The sequence below is a fragment of the Lepus europaeus genome, chromosome 11 (genome assembly GCF_033115175.1).
Source record: "Lepus europaeus isolate LE1 chromosome 11, mLepTim1.pri, whole genome shotgun sequence".
Lineage (NCBI taxonomy): Eukaryota > Metazoa > Chordata > Mammalia > Lagomorpha > Leporidae > Lepus > Lepus europaeus.
In genome coordinates, this window is record NC_084837.1 from 115,465,388 (window position 1) to 115,485,625 (window position 20,238).

The 20,238-nt window shown below is 42.6% G+C and overlaps 1 protein-coding gene across 10 annotated transcripts in view; it reads left to right on the top strand.

Moving 5' to 3' along the window:
* MYO9A (myosin IXA) overlaps nucleotides 1-20,238 on the top strand; it is a 278,674-nt gene that overhangs the window by 195,565 nt on the left and 62,871 nt on the right. For 6 of the 10 annotated variants that reach the window (XM_062206520.1, XM_062206521.1, XM_062206519.1 and 3 more), the window contains 7 exons: nucleotides 659-769; nucleotides 1,483-1,605; nucleotides 3,818-3,967; nucleotides 4,713-5,032; nucleotides 5,590-7,197; nucleotides 12,354-12,453; nucleotides 12,964-13,179. In XM_062206520.1, the coding sequence (XP_062062504.1) occupies nucleotides 659-769; nucleotides 1,483-1,605; nucleotides 3,818-3,967; nucleotides 4,713-5,032; nucleotides 5,590-7,197; nucleotides 12,354-12,453; nucleotides 12,964-13,179 (2,628 nt within the window). The remainder of the gene's footprint in view (nucleotides 1-658; nucleotides 770-1,482; nucleotides 1,606-3,817; nucleotides 3,968-4,712; nucleotides 5,033-5,589; nucleotides 7,198-12,353; nucleotides 12,454-12,963; nucleotides 13,180-20,238) is intronic. The other 4 variants (XM_062206525.1, XM_062206526.1, XM_062206523.1 and 1 more) reach the window with 4 other exon arrangements.

Below are 20,238 nucleotides of genomic sequence, written 5' to 3' on the forward strand. Positions count from 1 at the left end.
TTTTTTTTGAGTACCTGGAAAGAGACCTCCTGAGGCACCTGGGAGTGATGGACTGTGCAGACTGGTTTCCAGTGGCCGCCCCCATTGGCCTGTCCCCTGTCCATGCCTTGTGATGAGCAGGAGGCAGCCCATGCTGAGGGACTACAGGAATGTTTTGGTTTTGGTTTTCAGTGTTTCCTGCTGGTGTCACCAACAGAAACATAGGGAAATGAATTACACCTCACCTTGTTCTAGTCAGCAGGAGTGGGACAGATGGTTCTTTAGTGAGAGTATAGATAGCATCATCACGAAATACAAACATACAGACCATTCTTCTGTGTGCAAGCAGGTTAACCTTGTTACAGGTTTGTAGTGACTGGGCTGTGTAGCTCTCAGGGAAACCCTGCTCCTTTTGAGTTTCTCAGAGTCCTTTCCCTTCACAAGCAGAGAAGCCGAGAGCCTGCTGGCTTTCCCTTTTCTCCCTAGGCTGGGACATTCAGAACTTCCCTGCAGATACCGCCTGGGAAGTGAGCTTGTCCCATCACCCTAACTAAGCAGACAACGAACTGCCAGTCTACCTTCAGTCCCTAGATAATTCAGTTAAGCCATTCTTGTAAGACATATTAATTTGGAAATCTGTTATTTGAAAGTAACCCTTTTTTCATTTTCTTTGTTTTAGTTGCCCTTAAGGTTCAGTGATGCCTTGGTACTCAGACAGCTTCGATACACTGGGATGTTGGAGACAGTCCGAATTCGTCAGTCAGGATACAGCTGCAAATATTCTTTCCAGGTTATGCTTTTAGAATAATAGTTCAGTATATGCACATCACATAGATTAGTCCCATGTGTTGTGTTTATTATTTCTTTGGGGCTTACTTCTTCATTTCCCACTATTATTCTTTTCCAGAACACCTTTTCAATGCAGAGTTGAAAGGTTCTCTCACACTGAATATCAGCCTCATAAAGCATGTGTTGTAATAGGATGCTGTTCTTGGCTGTTCTCAATGGAGCAGAATGTTTGCTAATACCAGCAATCTTCCAGTAATTGAGTTAGTTCAGTCAGAATGCTCTAAAGCTGTCTCGTAGCAAGCTGCAGCGAGGCCTCGTGGCTGTTCCTTTCAGCTGCTGCTGTGGGTGCAGCGTAACAGTGCAGCCTCTCAGCGGCCAGCCAGTCTGTGCTGTTGATGGGAGAGACAGCGTCAAGCCCAGGCGTGCCTTCTGACAGCTGCCGTGTTGGCTTCTGTTTGCCCCCTGCCAGACCTCTCAGGGTTTGTTAAGTAACATTTTTGGTCTTAGTTTCTACCCTTCTTTTTCCTTTTTGGTAACAAAATATCAAAGTCAACATCTCCCCCCTTTTATGTTTTTCAAACTAACCTTTTATAATATTTAATTAATAAGCACAGGTTTCATCCTGTTTAAAAGAACAAGAAAAATTAATGAAAAGGTAATTAGTTTAAGAACGTGTTTGTATATGGTTTTGCAACGTTTTGTTTCATTTTTCAGGATTTTGTGAGCCACTTCCATGTGCTGCTTCCCCGAAATATTAATCCATCAAAATTTAACATTCAGGATTTCTTCAGGAAAATAAATCTTAATCCAGATAATTATCAAGTTGGAAAAACCATGGTAAATATAATATATACAACCTTTGTCAAAATTAATTTCAGTTTTTAAACTTAAATAATAATGATGTTAATCTTTCCTATGAGGAGGTTTATAGAAATGATTATCAGACATCAGAAGGATGTTGATGAGATCAGAACTTTCATGTAATGATGCAGTCCGTGTTGCTCACAGAACTCCTGGTCAGTGCTCTAGCTCTGCCTGAAGGTTTAGCTGCCCAGATGTTCTGCTGTGATCTCCAGGTCACCTGGCCCAGGGCGGCGCAGTCTGGGCTCTCCTGCTGCCCTTGGTTTATCAGCTACTTTCCTTCTCTGTCACCCTTCCCATGCCTCACACTAGGAGCTGTATAATCATTTTTGGCTTATTCTTTAATCTTTTTACAAAATTTTGTTTCTTCTCCCCTCCCCCCTTTAAAAATAATTTTCACATTTCTCCCCATTTTTCCACATCTGCTGCTTCTACGTTGTCTTTATTCCTTAGTTATTCCATCTGTGTTGCTCTTACAGTGAAGTCTGCTCATTTTATTCTCTTCTATTTGTCAATCTGTTACCCTTTTTCTACCCATTATGTTATGGGAAACCTGGTGAGAAGATTCTGAGTTTGGGTCCTGGTGTTAAGGATGATTTACAAGACCAGACACAACCGTGAGAGAAGTATAGTTTTATTTAAGTAAGAAAAAGAGAAGTTCCAAAGAGGGCAATCAGATTAGCAAGTCAGAGACCAAGTCTAGAGATATTTGTCTTTATCATATTATCTCCAAGGAATATGGGTAGTGGTTATACATTTGTTACTGTGAATGCCGGGGGGCATTTAGTGTGTACATGATGGGAGGAAGCTGCAGGATGGAGCCAGTCTGGCCTGCTTCTAGTCCCAGGCTCCCTCAATAACATTAAATCATCTTCACATACTTCTTTCTTTTTGTTGGCCTCCTGCTCACTAATAATGTCCTGGTAGCCTCCTAAATAAATTCGAACCTCTTTCTGTGTTTCATGAACCTCCATGTTGTGGCTTCACATTGTTATCTTCTTTATGCAAATGGATTGTTCCCTTATCTCCTGCATGTGCCCTGGTAACTGTTCCCAGCTCCTTGTCTTCACTAGGGATCTTCTCTCTCTTGCCCTTGCTGGATTACTGTTTTCCTTCTTCGGTAAAAATACTATTTCCAAAGGGATAGTTCCAGTTTATCTTTGTATTCTTCCACATCCCTAAGGATTTATTTGTGGAACGAAGGAGTAAATAAATAATTTTTATTTGAGTAATAACTTTGGGGAAAAAGATGCATGCTGGATTTCAGAGAGAGATGTTATCATTGGTTTGCCCAATGTTATAGCAGCCTTCAAGATCTGTAGTTCTCAACTCTTCCCCCACTTCAAAACCCTGGAAAAATTGGACAATATATTGGGACCAACATTGTGGTGTAGTGGGTAAAGCCACTGCCTGTGACACTAGCATCGCATTTGGGCGTTGGTTTGTGTCCTGGCTGCTCCACTTCCAATCCAGCTCCTAGCTAATGGCCTAGGGAAAGCAATAGAACATGGCCCAAAATGTTTACATAAATAAGTCTAAAAAAAAAAAAAAATGTAGTAGGGGCCCGGTGCCATGGCTCACTTGGCTAATCCTCCTCCTGCGGCGCTGGAATCCCATATGGGTGCTGGGTTCTAGTCCCAGTTGCTCCTCTTCCAGTCCAGCTCTCTGCTGTGGCCCGGGAAGGCAGTGGAGGAAGGCCCAAGTGCTTGGGCCCTGCACCCACATGGGAGACCAGGAGGAAGCACCTGGCTCCTGGCTTTGGATCGGCACAGCACCGGCTGTAGCAGCCATTTGGGGGGTAAACCAACGGAAGGAAGACCTTTCTCTCTGTCTCTCTCTCACTGTCTAACTCTACCTGTCAAATAAGTAAAAAAAAAAAAAATGTAGTAGGAGCCAGGAGTACATTGACTGCTTATGGCAGTGATTGTCCCAAGGGAGCAATGCATAATCTCTGGCACTAGAATTTTTGTATTCTTGCTCACCATCCTATGTCCTTTTCCATATTCCAATGTCTCCTTTTCAGTTTGAGAATAACTACATTGGCTAAACTGATAGAAGTATTTACCAGTTCTTGGTTTATACTTTTGCCACTGTGATTTGCCTCTACAACGTATGACAATGAGGACTCATGAAATACATTCCGCATGTTTTGTTAAACTGCATCGCTCGTCTTCCTTCTTCCTGGTAGGTCTTCCTAAAGGAGCAGGAGCGACAGCACCTACAAGACCTGCTTCACCAGGAGGTGCTGCGCAGGATCGTGCTTCTGCAGCGCTGGCTCCGGGCCTTGCTGTGTAGGCAGCATTTCCTCCGCATGAGGCACGCATCCATCATGATCCAGGTGAGAAGCAAAGACTTCTCGGTTCAAGGTGGACTCCTTTGTTTAGGAACCAGACTGTTCTCGTGTGAAGCACTTAATTACTGACAACTACAGAGGTGACCATTCAGCAGCCTGCCTGGCACGTGCTGGTGAACTATTCATATTGATTGTGTTGAACTGGGTAGTATTGAATTCGCAGTTGCAGTGTTGTAAGAGGCATGAGCAGTAGGGTGAAGGAGCCACGTGGCTTTGTCTTTGTTGATGTTGTTCTTTTCATTAGTTGTCTGAGTCATGTGTCAGTCAATGCATGGTGTTGTTGATAAGCACCCATTTTGGATGATAGGCACCTTATTTCACATTTATATCTTTTATTATCTCCCTCACTGATCTATGTCAGTGGATATTGGTGTTCTCCATATGACTTTTCTGTTTGTACAAGACAGTTTTCTGTTACCTTAAGCCTGTTAATGTTATTTGGGCAAATTGTAGCAAGAGAATAGTATATAATTTGTTAAAATTAACTTGTGCAGCATAAAAGCACCACTAAATTTTAAATTCTTCGTTCCATCAAGGTTGTACTCATGTTATTTAAAGTGGTTGTCTGAACCCAGTGTATCTGGAAAACTTGGGTTTAGTCTTCACCCATTTAGCTATTAGCCATATAACCTCCAATCATGGCATACAAAATGTAATCCTTTTTCCTTTTCCTGTGAAAGTGTGGGCTAAGGAGTGATGGCCAGTTTCTGTTCTTTTGTCCTGCCCACAGCGTTTCTGGAGGAGTTGCCTCACTCAGAAGCAGGCCCGGGGTGAAGCTTTGCTGGAAGATGCTGCGGCTTTGGCCAGTGCAGCTGCACGTCTGCAGGCTTCCTGGCGTGCGCATTCGGAGCGGCAGCGCTACTTAGAGCTTCGAGCCGCAGCCGTGGTCATCCAGCAGTGGTGGAGGGAGCACCAGAGACGCAGACACAGGGCTGCTGTGTGCATACAGGCGAGGTGGAGAGGTTACAGGCAAAGCAAGCAGTACCAAGAGCAGAGGAGCAAAGTTATCCTCCTGCAGTCAACATGTAGAGGATTCAGAGCAAGGCAGAGGTAACCTCATCTGTGCCTTAAGATTTGTTTTATAATTGATTATGTATAATGTGTTTCCTTTGCTATACTACGATATTCCTATCAGTTTTTAACCTACTGTATCTTGTCTACAATAGAAGTTAAGTGTTGTGTTAAATTGGATTGAAGACCTACATGGTCTGTGGTTATAATTGCTAAGTGTTAACAATTCTTACTATATTTGTATTAGGCTTAATCTTTTTTTAAGATTTTTTATAATATTCACTGTTTATATCTTCAAAAACTTTAAATTCATATTTAACACTTACTTTAAAATAAAGATATTATTAAAATGAGAATTTTACTTTGAAGTTTATGTTTTGACTAGAATGCCCAGTTAGGAACAGTACACTTAATGAAAGTATCATCTGATTAATGGAAATAATAGAATTTAAAATGTGTGATCAAATTTGTTTAAGAAATACTTGGATTTTGTGAGTAGAAAATTTTATACCTTTCCATTTTCCCTGAGTTCTCAATACGTGCATCCTTTCCGGTGTCACCAAGAGCCATTTCTGACCCATTTTGTTTTTCTACAGATTTAAAGCGTTAAAAGAGCAGAAACTTAAAGAAGCAAAACTAGAACTTGGATTGGAGAGCATAGAGGCATATGGAGCTCTGGACATTCAGGGTTCAGACCCTTCCAGCTGGGAGGATTGCTCCTTTGACAGCAGAGTGAAAGCCATAGAGGAATGTAAGTCTGTGGCAGAGAGGAATCGCCCCAGCCGTGAAGGCTCAGTGGACTGCTCAAGGGAGCCCCCAAACATGCGGCAGGAGAGAGCCAGAAGCCAGAGTGGTGTGGACTCGCAGGGAGACGTGGTGGTAAGAGAACGGCCTAAGTCCTTGGAGGACCTGCATCAGAAGAAAGCAGGCCGGGCCAAAAGAGAGAGTCGGAGAATGAGAGAACTAGAGCAAGCTATATTTAGCCTTGAATTGCTCAAAGTCCGTTCTCTGGGAGGGGTGTCTCCTTCCGAGGAACGCAGGTGGTCCACGGAGTTGGTGCCTGAAGGCCTGCCCTCTCTGCAGGGCACGCCTGATAGCGAAAGCTCTCAAGGAAGCTTGGAGCTTCTGAGCTGCGAGGAAACCCAAAAAGGCAAACCAGAGTCTGTGATTGTAGATGGAGGAGATCTGCAGATTCCAGCACCTGCAGTATCTAGCAGTCCAAAAGCTGACGCACAGGACTACCCCCGCAGCGCCTCCATTGAGCTGAGCTGTGTGTCTCTTCACAAGGGAGTGCCTGTAGACTCAGCGCCCTCGCAGGGTGACTCTGGGGAGGAGAAGCTGTTCTGCCGCTCTGAACCTGTTACCTGTAAGCCACAGCCAAGAGATCCGTTTATTTCCAATAGTCTGCCTACTTTTTTTTATATTCCCCATCAAGACCCACTAAAAACAAGTTCCCAACTAGACACAAGCATCCAAAGAAACAAAGTGTTAAAAAGTGAAGACACGCAGGGGACAACTCTTTCTTTCGACGTCAGCAGGGAAGCTGAAAAGCATCACTTCTCAGAAGAAGATCACATTACTCCTTTTTTGAAGACAGAATCTGCCAGTACTGTGCTTAAGAAGTTAGAAAAGCTGAATACGGAAAAGGAAGAAAGGCAAAAGCAGTTGCAGCAGCAGAATGAGAAAGAGATGATGGAGCAGATCCGCCAGCAGACAGACATCCTAGAGAAGGAACGTAAAGCCTTCCAGACCTTGGAGAAGCCAAGAACTGGAGAGTCCTTCCTGGCACCATCTTTCTGTCTTTCCAAGCAAAGAATGGAGAGGCCGTCCTCCCTACTCATCCCAAATGTCCCAAATAAGGGAGAACCTGGTGCAGGAGGATCCCCATCAGTAACTGTAAAAGATACAGCTCTCGCCCCAAAAGACAGTTCCTCTGCTCACTTAGCCTCGAAGGACAGACCTGTAACTCTGTTCTTTGAAAGAAAAGGAGCCCAGTGCCAATCTGGTGGTGTCAAGGAATCATCTAAGACAGACAGAATGGGCACCCAACAGAGCATAGCCTGTAAACCCTCCAGTAATCGCGTTTCAAAAAGAGAGCACCTTAGGCCAACTCCGTCTTCTGGCCACAAATCTGATGACCCTTCCAGAGAGGGAACTACACGGGCCATTTTCTTTACACCAAAGGACAGTGTGAATATGCCCCTGTGAGTGAAGTGTTGTTGACTTTTATATGTAAAGGGAAAACAGCTGATTTTATTAAGATGCCTTACTCTGCTCACTTTCTGCATGTATGCCACTCAAATTAGGCATTTCTCCTCATTGTTTCTACCCACCACTGGAAATCGGTTGCAATTTTACCATAGGAATCATTGACAAGGCCTAGATACTAGAGTTTTTGATTCCTTCCCGTGATATTGAACAAGCATTTATGAAGGGCAATGAGTGCCTTTGAGTAGGGGAGGCCTTCAGCAAGTGTCGGTTCTCTCAGAGCTCTGAGGTGGCACGTCTAGCTTGCTTGTGTCACTGCTGGTGGCCTGTCGTGCTCTTTATTGTTTTCTTTATACTTTTCTGTTGTAAACATACAGGTACAAAATTAGCTCTTTTATTTTTAAAGATTTATTTATTTATCTGTTTGAAAGGCAGATTTATCTATAAACAGAGAGAGAGTGCCTCCATCTGCTGGTTCATTCCCCAAATGGCTACAGTGCTCAGGGCTGGGCCAGACTGAAGCCAGGAGCTTCATCAGAGTCTCCCACATGGGCGACAGGAGCCCAAGTTACTGGCGCCATCTTCGGTTGCTTTCCCAGCCAGGCACATTAGCAGGGAGCTGGATCAGAAGTGGAGCAGCTGAAACTTGAACTGGTACTCATATGGGTTACTGGCATTTCAGGCAGCAGCTTAACCCACTGTATCACAATGCCAGACCCTAAATTAGCTATCTTCAAGTATAGACCACAGTAGCATTAACTGTGTGCATGTTGCTGTCCAGTAATTGTCTGAGAACTACCCATTGAACAACTCTCTTTTGCCCTCTCTCCAATCCCTGTTAACTACCATTCTGCCTTCTAAGAGTTGGACTACTTTAAATACCTTATATATGTGGACTTTCTATTTTTTAAAGATTTTTAAACTAGTAGTAATCATGAGAATAGCATTTTAAAGTCTTCACATCTTATTTGAATGGCAGAGAGACACACAGAGATCCATCTGCTAGTTTAGTCCCCAAATACCTATAATAACCAGGACTGCGCCAGGCCATAGCCAGGAGCCAGGAACTCCATCTCACTATCCAATATGGGCAGTGGAGACCCAAGATCTGCTGTCTCTCAGGGTGCACATTAGCAAGAAGCTAACAACAAAGTCATCCAATATGGAGTGCCTATGTGTGGGTATTCCAAGTGGTATCTTAACTGCTGTGCCAGATGCTTGACTCAGAAAAGCATTTTTGGAGTGATTTACAAAAGAAAATTTGATAAAATTTAAGATGCTTTTTCTTTGGACTAAAAAAAATGTTATTTCACATTAACAATGAAGATGCATTTTTTCTCCTCATAGCCTGAGCATTTAAATCTTTCAGGCTTTAAAATTGCACACAAGGCTGGCACCGCGGCTCAACTGGCTAATTCTCCACCTTGCGACGCCTGCACACCGGGTTCTAGACCTGGTCGGGGCACCGGATTCTGTCCCAGTTGCCCCTCTTGCAGGCCAGCTCTCTGCTGTGGCCCGGGAGTGCAGTGGAGGATGGCCCAAGTGCTTGGGCCCTGTACCCCATGGGAGACCAGCATAAGCACCTGGCTCCTGGCTTTGGATCAGCGTGGTGCGCCGGCTGCAGCGCGGCAGCCATTGGAGGGTGAACCAATGGCAAAGGAAGACCTTTCTCTCTTTCTCTCTCTCTCTCTCACTATCCACTCTGCCTGTCCCAAAAAAAAAAAAAAAAAAAAAATTGCATACAGACTTAATGGAAGCCTTTTGCAAACATAGGCTAGAGACCGTCAATATTTTGTCTTTATATTGAAGGTTTTTACAGTAGTAAGAAATGCAGTTGAACTTACTGATGACTTGAGGTCCCATTCCTGCCCTTTATCCTCGAGGTTGCTCAGAAATTCAACCTTTTTTATTTTATTTTATTTTTATTTTTTGACAGGCAGAGTTAGACAGTGAGAGAGAGAGAGGGTTAGAGAGACAGATAGAAAGGTCTTTCTTCCGTTGGTTCACTCCTCTAATGGCTGCCATGGCCGGCGCTGCGCCAATCTGAAGCCAGGAGCTGGGTGCTTCCTCCCGGTCTCCCATGTGGGTGCAGGGACCCAAGCACTTGGGCCATCCTCCGCTGCCCTCCTGGGGCACAGTAGAGAGCTGGACTGGAAGAGAAGCAACCAGGACAGAACCGGCACCCCAACCGGGACTAGAACCCGGGGTGCCGCTTCCGCAGGTGGAGGATTAGCCTATTGAGCCACAGTGCCGGCCAGAAATTCAACCTTAAACACAGTTCCCTTCATTCTGATTAAGTTAGTGATATGCGTTGTGTATGCAGATATACAGAAAAGCAGTTACTGGATCTATGAGTCTGTTTTGTGAAAGACTTAGTTGTAGATTCCAAAAACCACTGGTCATCCTTGTGAATTTCTTTCTTTTCATTTTCCCAAAATAGAAGTTTGCTTTACCTTGCTTATGATCTACAAATCTTTAAAATGATTGTACATTAGATCATTTAAGCAAAAGCCTACTGATTAAGTTCGTGTTTTAACTGTTGTCCTGTTATGTAAATAATATTAGATCTGTAGAATCATAAATGTTGGTGCTTCCAAATGGTCTAGTCCAGTTCCCACATATTATAGATGGAGTCACTAGGGCCCCAGAGGTGAAATGACTTACCAGGGTCACATATTTAGAGAAACAGCGTGGACTAGAATTTGGATTTCATAATTAGTGTCAACATTTTATTTCCTAATTAGGAAGTGACACAAGGCTAACGTTCTATCTGTACCATAGTGGTGATAAGTACATAGTCGTTTTATATCTATTTTATGAAAGAGAATGAAAAAGAAATCATAGAAAAGAGTAAAGAAAATGCCATAAGTTTTGAAGTTTGTTGAAGTTATTAGAGGTACCATTAATTGCTGTATCTTTCTTTGGAGACAGATCAGTAGGCTCAGCTGTGGCAAGAGGGATTCTCATGGCCAGAAAGGAATGCTTGTGAACAAGCTAGATTGCTAGGCTAGGCTTGGTCCTACCCTGGTTGAAAGGGAACTCTCTGAGCAGCCTTTAGCTCAGAGATCACCCTCTATTTGTGTTTCTTTAGAGATTGTTGCATGGGGGTAAAGTCCAAGATAACTCCGTCTACCTCCTGGTCTTTGATTCATAAAAACTAAATGAAAGAATCTGAGAGGAAGAGTAATTTGCCAACTAGTGTTATAAGTTAGTATCTTCCTTGAACCACTGTCCTGCTGGGATGTAAATCAGAACTCTCATGGAGCATGCAGCCCTGCTGAAGAGAGCTTGGCCTTTGTAAATTATAATTGTTACAGGTAGAGCACTGCATCTCGTGCTTGAAGTAAAAGCTATGAGCTAAGCCCTGTTATACTTAGGAACGTGCGCTCCAGGCTGAGAGTGCTATCTGGGATTATATTTAGAAAAAGGAAGTTGCTGAGGAAAAAAAGGCAATTTATGCAGATACTTTAGGGACCTGTTGTAGCAATGAAAGATGACTTCTGATATAGGTAACTGGGGCTATAAAAATGCAGTTTCTATTCTGATTTTTTTGTTCAAATATCCATTTCTTCACAGAATTTAATGATAAAGCAGTCACATAATCTAACTGTTCAGATGAAATTAAATTTTTCCCAGCCCACACCATAAATTCTGTATGGTTTGGGGCATCTTTTTGCTTGATAATAATTTTTTAAAGAGATTTATTTGTTTGAAAGAGTTACAGAGAGAGAGAGAGCTCTTCTACCTACTGGTTCACAGTGGCCAGACTGGGCCAGGCCAGAGCCAGGAGCCAGGAGCCTGGATCTTCTTCCAGGTCTCCTACATGGGTGCAGGGGCCCAAGCACTTGGGCCATCCTCTGCTGCTTTCCCAAGCACATTAGCAGGGAGCTGGATCAGAAGTGGAGCACCTGGGACATGAACTGGCACTCATACGGGATGCTGGCATTCGAAGTGGCAGCTTTACATGCTATGCCACAATGCTGGCCCTGATAATAATATCTTATCTTGCTGTTACTGATTTTATTCTATATAATCTCAAGTTTTAAATTAAAATAGTTAAGGAATGCTACAGAGAGAAATTCATGAAGAGAATTTTGTAACTAATCGGAGCTGCCTCACTAGTAAGGTCCTTCCTTCCTGGATGGCTGCTTCTTAGCTGTTTTATAATGATTGGAAGAAAAGGCCGCTTCTGAGACTCATCTTGTTAGGATTTGAGGATCCGGTATTTTCCTTTTCTCATTACTAAATCCACTTCCATTTTTGAGCTAATTTTGCTATTTTGAACCACATCATCAGAGTGAAATATACCTGATGATTAAGGGAGGATCCCCAGGAGTTCAGTCATTCACAGAGATTCTTGAAAATAGTATTAATTGGTAAACAGGAAGAAATCAAACAGTTTTTTTTCTTTTTTAAAAGATTTATATATTTATTTATTTGAGAGGCAGAGTTACAGAGAGATAGGGATAGACAGAGTTCTTCCATCCACTGGTTCACTCCCTAGATGGCTACAACGGCTGGAGCTACGCCAATCCGAAGCCAGAAGCTAGGAGCTTCTTCTTCAGAGCTGGATCTGAAGAGGAGCAGCCAGGACTTGAACTGGCGCCCTTATGGAATGCTGGCGCTTTACCACTATGCCATATGCTGGCCTTCTAACATACAGTTTTAAGAATTGACAGATTTGGAAATATCTACAGAATTTTTAAGAAGTATTTGACCTCACTTGTTAAAACTTGGTTGATGGAGCCAGCGTTGTGGCCTAACAGGTAAAGCTTGCAATGCCAGCATCCCATATGGGCGCTGGTTCAAGTCCCAGCTGCTCCACTTCTGATCCAGCTCTCTGCTATGGCCTGGGAAAGTAGTAGAAGATGGCCCAGGTGCTTGGGCCTCTGCACCCATGTGGGAGACCGGGAAGAAGCTCCTGGCTCCTGGCTTTGGATTGGCACAGCTCTGGCCGGTGTGGCCAACTGGGGAGTGAACCAACATATGGAAGGCCTCTCTATTCTGCCTCTCCTTCTCTCTCTCTGTAACTCTGACTTTCAAATAAATAAATAAATCTTTAAAGAAAAACTTCATTCATGCTATACTTTAAGACTGCTGCGCTAGAATATTTGCTAGGAATTGAAGTGTAATCCTTTTGTTTTACCTGAAGTGTCAACAGAGAAGCCTTAAACAGTGAAAACCCTCACGTACATAGAAAAGAGGAACCAACTTGGAAACCTGTGAAATTAACTGGGCCTGGCCAAGGAGAGGTAAGCATTGGACCTTCTTGATGGATGTTTTGTGTGAAATAGATGCATGATATTTTAGAAATTATTCTTGTAGGTAGAGCACCTCATCTGCCCACGTACTACCAAGTGTTCTAGAAAAAAAAGCCAGGAGCTAAGGCCGTTATACTTAGGAAGGTGTACTACAGGCAGGGAGTAGTGTCTGGAAACTAGGTTTATGTAAAAAAGAAGTTCCCGGGAAGAAGGAGGTGGTTTATGCTAGTGAGTGTGGTGACCTGTCCTAGCAGTGAAGCCTAGCTTGTTGGCTGTGGAGCAGAGCAGAGTAGCTTCAGCTTCCGTTCTTACCTCTTGTCCGTAGTAATGTGCGTGGACTCTTGTGTCATTCCTGTCACTTCTGCCACTGGAAAGGGCACGGTGGGGGTGGGGGTGTCAAGACGTTTGTGAGACCCCTGATGTCTTTCATGGGCATCATCTCCAAAACAAACAAGACAAAACAAAACTTTGTTGTGTTATTTGTTTTATCATTTGGTCAAGCAGGTTGCCAGACCGGCCCATAAAAAGAAAGCTCGAATGGCGCGGACGCGCTCCGATTTCTTGACTAGAGGTACTTTTGCCGATGGGGAGGGGGATACAGAGGAAGATGATTTCGATGACATTATTGAGCCCCTTCTCTCCCTTGACCAAGCTTCTCACTCTGAGCTAGGGTCTGCATCCAGCCTGGGGCAGGCCTCTCACAGTGACTCCGAAATGGTAATTTTACAGCAATCTAAGAAAAATAAGACAGCAAGCAAATCTGATGGGAATAGTCTTTGCTAATCTAAAGCTAACCTCACAGCTTCTTTCCACGGAACGGTTTGTACATGGGAAACCTCGGTGAATGCCAGAACTAAAGCTAAATCTAAATGTTTTAGAACTCAAATAAAGGGCACTTTTAACGGTTCATGTCAAATCATGCGTCCGGTAAATTAAGGTTATTGAATGTAGCACTACTGTGAACATATCTGTGTTTTCTCTTAGAAAGTGTAGGCTAGAGGTCCTTACTTTTTTTTTCCTATAAGGGCCCAGGTAATGTAATCCTGTGGCTTCTAACTAAAATGATATTTGTTTTACCTCACTTTTTTGGGGGGAGAGATGGAGAAGGTGGGTCTTTCAACTTGCTCCTGTCTCTGTTTTTCAGTAATAGAAAATAAACCTGAACTTTGAAAAATTTACTGAGTAAAATGTATTTCCCTTTCTCAAGCCAGCCAGATATAAGGCTGTATATAATATGAAGGTGTATTTGTCACAAATTAAAACATGAGAGTCATGTTTGTATAAAGCTGGACTGATTTTGGCTAATATAACTTTATCATCATCTCCATCAAAATTAGATATATCTGTAGTTTGATAACTACATCTATGGATATATTAGGGCAAAAAGTTTAATTTTAGAATTGTCCTAGAAAATACATATTGGAAGGACCCTCAATGAGGGTACTTCAAAAAGTTTGTGGAAAATTGTGTTACAGAAAACCCATCAATGGATTTCAGAGTTTTCGCACAAAAATAAACGTGTTTTTAAATTTCATTTCACATGAACTTTTTGAAGTACTCTCTTACCTATGATACAACTAAAATGTTGTCACTGATGGAGTTGAGTGAAATACATCTTACATGTGTAACTGTAAGTTGGCTCTTTGATGTTCTTTAAAGTCTATTTATTATGGGAGAAGAATTCAGGACAATCTTTATTTGATTCATTAAAATAAATATTGTTTTGGGGCCCAGTGTTGTGGCATAGCAGGTTAAGCCTCACCTACAATACCTGCATCCCACATGGGTGTCACTTTGAGACCCAGCTGCTCCACTTCCAATCCAGCTCCCTGCTAATGCTCCTGGGAAAGCAGTGGAGGACAGCCCAGGTCCTTGTGCCCTACATCCACGTGGGAGACCAAGAAGAAGCTCCAGGCTCCTGGTTTCGGCCATTTGGGGAGTGATCCAGCAGGTAGAGGATCTGTGTGTGTGTGTGTGTGTATGTGTCTGTGTCTGTGTCTGTCTCTCCTCCTCTAACTCTGCCTTTCAAATAAATAAAAAATAAATCTTAAAAAAAGATCTCTCTCCCTTTATATATATATATATATATATATATTTAAAGATTTTATTTATTTATTTGAAAGAGTTACACAGAGAGAGGAGAGGCAGAGAGAGAGAGAGAGAGAGAGAGATTTTCCATCCGATGGCTCACTCCCCAGTTGGCCGTAATGGTCTGAGCTGCGCTGATCCAAAGCCAGGAGCCAGGAGCTTATTCCGGGTCTTCCACTCGGGTGCAGGGGCCCAAAGACTTGGGCCATCTTCTATTGCTTTCCCAGGCCATAGGAGAGAGCTGGGTTGGAAGTGGAGCAGCTGGGTCTCGAACTGGGGCCCATATGGGATGCCGGCACTTCAGGCCAGGGCGTTAACCTGTTGCACCACAGCGCTGGCCCTATATATTGTTTTAATGTTTAATTTTTTGAGAAGCAGACAGAGACAGAGATTTCCTGTCCGCTGGTTCACTCCCCAGAAGCCAGGGGTGAAGCAGGGTAAAGCTGGGAACTAGGATCTCAGTCTGAATCTCCTACATGGATGCTAGAGGCACAACCATTTGACCATCTCTCAGGGTACACGTCAGCAGGAAGTTGGAATCAGAAGTGGAGTTGGGACTCAAATCCAGGTATTCTGGTATGGGATGCATGTGTTTCAAGCAGCATCTTAATTGCTGTGTGAAATACCCATCCTAATTCATTAAATATTTTGTCTTTGAATTGTTTTAAACTGTTTGAGTTATGTCAAAGACTGAGTTACTTAAAACTTCTAATTTCTAGAATACTCCCACAGTTTTTACATTTTGTGATAGGTATGATATTGGTGACAATATTGATGTTCTGTGAAGGAACAAGCAAACAACAGACCCAGACAAATGCTGGACAAGTTTCCCGAATAGACAAATGATTCATTAACTAGGTTGAAACCATAGGATTGTAGAAATTGGAAACACTCGTATATATGTAGTATAGAGCCAAACTCTTCAGTGTAGGATAACATGACTCCGTTCTGAAGGTGCCCTGTATTTGAGTTATAGTGAAATAAACCCTACTGCTGTGTGATTAGTAGTTAAATATGAAATTACATAATGGAACAAAGTAATTTTAAGGAAAACATAGTGTTTCGTTTAGTGTACATGGATTTATTGTTTGAGATGGAGCTTAGCATTTGTAATTGCTCTTTGTTCCTGAGAGTTTCCTTTGTAACAACCCTTAATTCTTCCGGTGGTCGTCTTCTTTCACACTGGGAGCTCCTAGTGAAATGAACTGGAAGTCGGGTTTTCTGCTGGGAACACTCGGCTCTCTCCAGTGTTGCCACCTTGCTGTCCTGCTTGACGGTCACTGCATGCAGTAGTTGTAGAGCGCCTCCCTCCACAGTGTCTGGTTCCCTCTGCAGCCGCCTCACTGCCCTTCTCTTTCAGCACTTGCTGCTTGAGGATAGGTGTTGGTGCTTGTTTCTGGTGGACACTTGTGTGAAGAAGCTTTGCTTTCTAGAATATGCTAATAGATGCTTATTGGGGTTGGGGCTGGGGAGGGTAAAAATAATTTTAAAATGTGTTTCTCTGTTTATGTTGAAAATGTGCCATGTTCTAACATTATCTCATTCTGTGAAGATGAAAGCTTACTCTTTTTCTAAGTGGAATCTACTGTATTCTCAAAATCCAAGTATTTTTTCTAGATTTTAAATGAATGATTTTCTGGACAAATAGAGTTTTAGACATTTGATTTGCTGTTGGTGCTGGGTTGTTTTATTTCCTGGGAAAATGATGCCGTCACTGATATTTGCTAAGAAGTGTGTCATTGAATCTTGAAATAAATGGACATCTTACCTTTCCAGTTGTAAAGTAACTGATCTAGTTGGATAAAGACAATTATAAATTAATTACCTGCTGGGATTTGATAAGGGTTACAGCTTGAGTTGGTTATTACTCAGCCGAGGGAGAGGAGCCACATGGATAGTAACACTTCTCTGTAACTTCGCTGTTTTTAACTTCCTACTTCAAATCCTGTTCAGATAACTGTTTAGTCTATGTGGGCTGCTCTCACCTGGTTCTGACATGTCTGTGTTGACATGCACCCGCTAAGAATGCCATGTTCTGCTGAACAGTGTTTTCTGATGGCTTCCCCACAGTGTTTTAGACTCTTGTCTTGTAGCTGGTCTGTGGGTAATCAGATGGTTTCTGTCTCTATTTGTGGGATTAGCATAGGAAACACCGTACTTTCCTCTGTGTAGTCTCTCCTGGCCTCGCCCAGGCCTCAAGGAGGTAGGACTCCCAGACAGCTCTCTAGAAATGCAGTGTTCTTTTTTTTTTTTTAATTTTAATTTAATTTTATTTATTTGACAGGCAGAGTTACAGACAGTGAGAGACAGAGACAGAGATAGAGACAGAGAGAAAGGTCTTCCTTCTGTTAGTTCACTCCCCAATGGCCGCAACAGTCAAAGCTGTGCCAGTCTGAAGCCAGGAGCCAGGTGCTGTGGCTTTCCAGGCCACAGCAGAGAGCTGGACTGAAAGAGGAGCAACTGGGACTAGAACCGGCACCCATATGGGATGTGGGCACCGCAGGCGGAGGATTAACCTAGTGCACCTCGGCGCCGGCCCCCAGAAATGCAGTGTTCTTTGCTTTCAGCATGGTGACACTGATTTTCTCATTAACCACCCCTCACAAAATAAAACCTGCATCACTGTATGTCTTCGTCATTTTGAGCTACTCTCCAGTCTTGACCTTCTCTCCACTGTCCACTCCACGGAAATGGCTGGAAAAGTTATTTGTTAGATCAGCACACAGTAAGAGAAGGCCTGCACTGACTGTCTTAGTAATGTGTCCCACGGGGAAAGTCAGGAAAGAATATATGATTTTAGGGCCTGAGATGGCTAATTTTGAGGTTAGTTTTGCCAGACAGAAAGCTCCTTTGTGTTGGGCAAAGTTTATGATGTAAGAGGCTTGAATCAGCAGGATGTACAGCAACCAGGGTGTTGAATAGATACTAGTGTTTCCATGTGTATTTCATTCCCCTCAGAAGTCAGGGACCGTGGTATAGCATTTTAACTTCCTGTTTTTTGGATGATATGGTAGAATTTTCCTTTGAAATCATCTGAGATTGGTGCTTTGGTGACAGAGTTCCTTGATAATTTTCTCTGTTTCTTCTAAGGAAATTGGTTTCTTTAAGCTTTTTATTTAATGGGTTCAGTTTAGGTAAGCAGTGTATTCTTTGAAACTATGACTTTCATCTAAATTCTAAAATTTGCCAGATGTCTAGAAGATACTCTATTAATGATTTTAATATTTATCTTGAAATTATTATTTCCATCTTTTCTTATTTTATAGATTAATGTTTATTTTTCTTTGTTAGTTACTTCTCTATTTTGGTAAGTTTTTCCAAAATATCAGAATTTTTATTTTTATACCTATTTTTTCTCATTCTCTATGGATTTCTACGTTTATCTTTATTAATAAATTTTATTTTTTTATCCTTTTTAACAATAATCTTGTGTTCAGCTTATTTTTTTTTTTTTAAAGATTTTATTTATTTATTTGGAAGTCAGAGTTGCAGAGTAAGAGAAAGAGACAGAGAGAAAGGTCTTCCTTCCGTTGGTTCACTCCCCAAGTGGCCACAATGGCCGGAGCTGTGACAATCCGAAGCCAGGAGCCGGGTGCTTCCTCCCGGTCTCCAACATGGATGCAGGGACCCAAGGACTTGGGCCATCCTCCACTTCTTTCCAGGCCAAAGCAGAGAGCTGGAGTGGAAGAGGAGCAATTGGGACTAGAACCGGCGCCCATATGGGATGTGGGCGCTGCAGGCAGAAGATTAACCTAGTGCGCCATGGCGCCAGCCCCCAGCTTACTTTCTTGTTTTGCTAGGTTTTAAATTGGAAATTTCATTCATTTATTTTTATTGATGTAAGTTTTTAAGGCAATGAATTTTCCTCTGATTATTGCTTTAGATGTATCTCATGGATTCTCATATGTAAGGTTTTTATCAATCTGTTTTCCAGATCTTTAATCTCAGTCTCTCTCTTCTTCCCTTGCTCCTCCTCTCTTGCTCCCCTCTCCCCTTCCCCCCATATATGTATACTTATTTTATCCAAGATTTGCTTAGTAAAATATTTTAGAGTTTTCAGAGGGAGAGTCTTTAAAATTTTTTTGTGAATTTCTTGTTTTATTGTATTGTAATTAAGGAATATTTGTATTTGATCAGTTTTATGGATACTTTTATGAATGCTGCATATGTGATCAGATTTTATAACTGTACTGTGTGTACTTGATATGAAGATATATTCTGTTCAGGCTGCAAAATTCCACTATATGTCCATAATCTCTACCTTATTCACTGTCTTCTCTGTCATTATTTTTTGTACAGTGATCTTTCTTGTTCTGAGAATGGTGTGCTAAAGTCTTCTCTTATTCTTTGTTAGCATTGAAAAGTGTCCTTTGTCATATTTAATGGTTTTTACTTAAATTATACTTAATAATATCACAGACTGTTTTCTTGTTATTTCCATTTACCTGGAATACTTATGCTTATCCTTTTAAGATTTTCTGGGTCCCTTTGTTTTAGGTGTGAGTTTTTGTTGGTATAGCTGGGTCCTGCTCTGAATCAAATTGGAAATATTCTTTCTGGGAGCAGGCCTTCAGCTTAGTGGTGTGCCCAGTGCATTTCCTGGGTCTGGCTCTGACTCCAGCACTGACAGTGCAGGCCCTGGGAGACACCAATCCAGGGCTCAGGTAAATGAATTCTGTGCACCACCTGGGTGCCCTGGATGGAGTTTTGCTCCTGACCTCCTCACTGCCCAGCTCTGGCCATTGTGAGCATCTGGGGAATGAAGCAGCAGATGGGGGAGGTGCTGTCTGTCTCTCTGCCTCTCAAAAAATAGTAAGAATTAAAATAATTTTTATTTAATAAGTGAGTTTTATCCATAATTGTTTTTTTATTTATTTGAAAGTCAGAGTTACACAGAGAGAGGAGGAGAGGCAGAGAGTGAGAGAGAGGGGTCTTCCATCCATTGGTTTATTCCCCAGTTGGCCGCAACAGCTCGAGCTGCACCAATCCGAAACCAGGAGCAAGAGCTCCTTCTGGGTCTCCCATGTTGGAGCAGGGGCCCAAGGACCATCTTCTGCTGCTTTCTTGGGCCATAGCAGAGAGCTGGATCGGAAGTGGAGCAGCTGGGACTCGAATGAACACTCATATAGGATGCCAGCACTACAGGCTTTACCCGCTATGCCACAGCACAGGTCCCTCATAAATTTTTTTTTAAGATTAATTTATTTTCTTGAAAGGCAGAATTACAGAGAGGCAGAGAGGCAGGAAGAGAGAGAGAGAAAAGTCTTTCATCCGCTGGTTCACTCCCCAAATGACCATAACGGCTAGAGCTACACCAATCCAAAGCCAGGAACCAGAAGCTTCCTCTGGGTCTCCCACGCAGGTGCAGGGGCCCTAACACTTGGGCCATCTTCCACTGCTCTCCCAGGCCATAGCAGAGAGCGGGATCAGAAGTGAAGCAGCCCGGACTTGAACCAGCGCCCATATGGGATGCCTGCACTGCAGATGGCAGCTTTACCTGCTATGCCACAGTGACAGCCCCTACATAGTTGTTTTAATTGATAGATTTAGTCTCATTATTTTATGTAATTATTACGTGTTATATTGAATTTGCTGTGTTTATGTTGTGTGTTTTCTTTGCTCTTTTATTTCTTTAAACTTCTTTAGATATCGTGTTCTTGTTCTTTTGGTTGCATACTTTTTAACTTA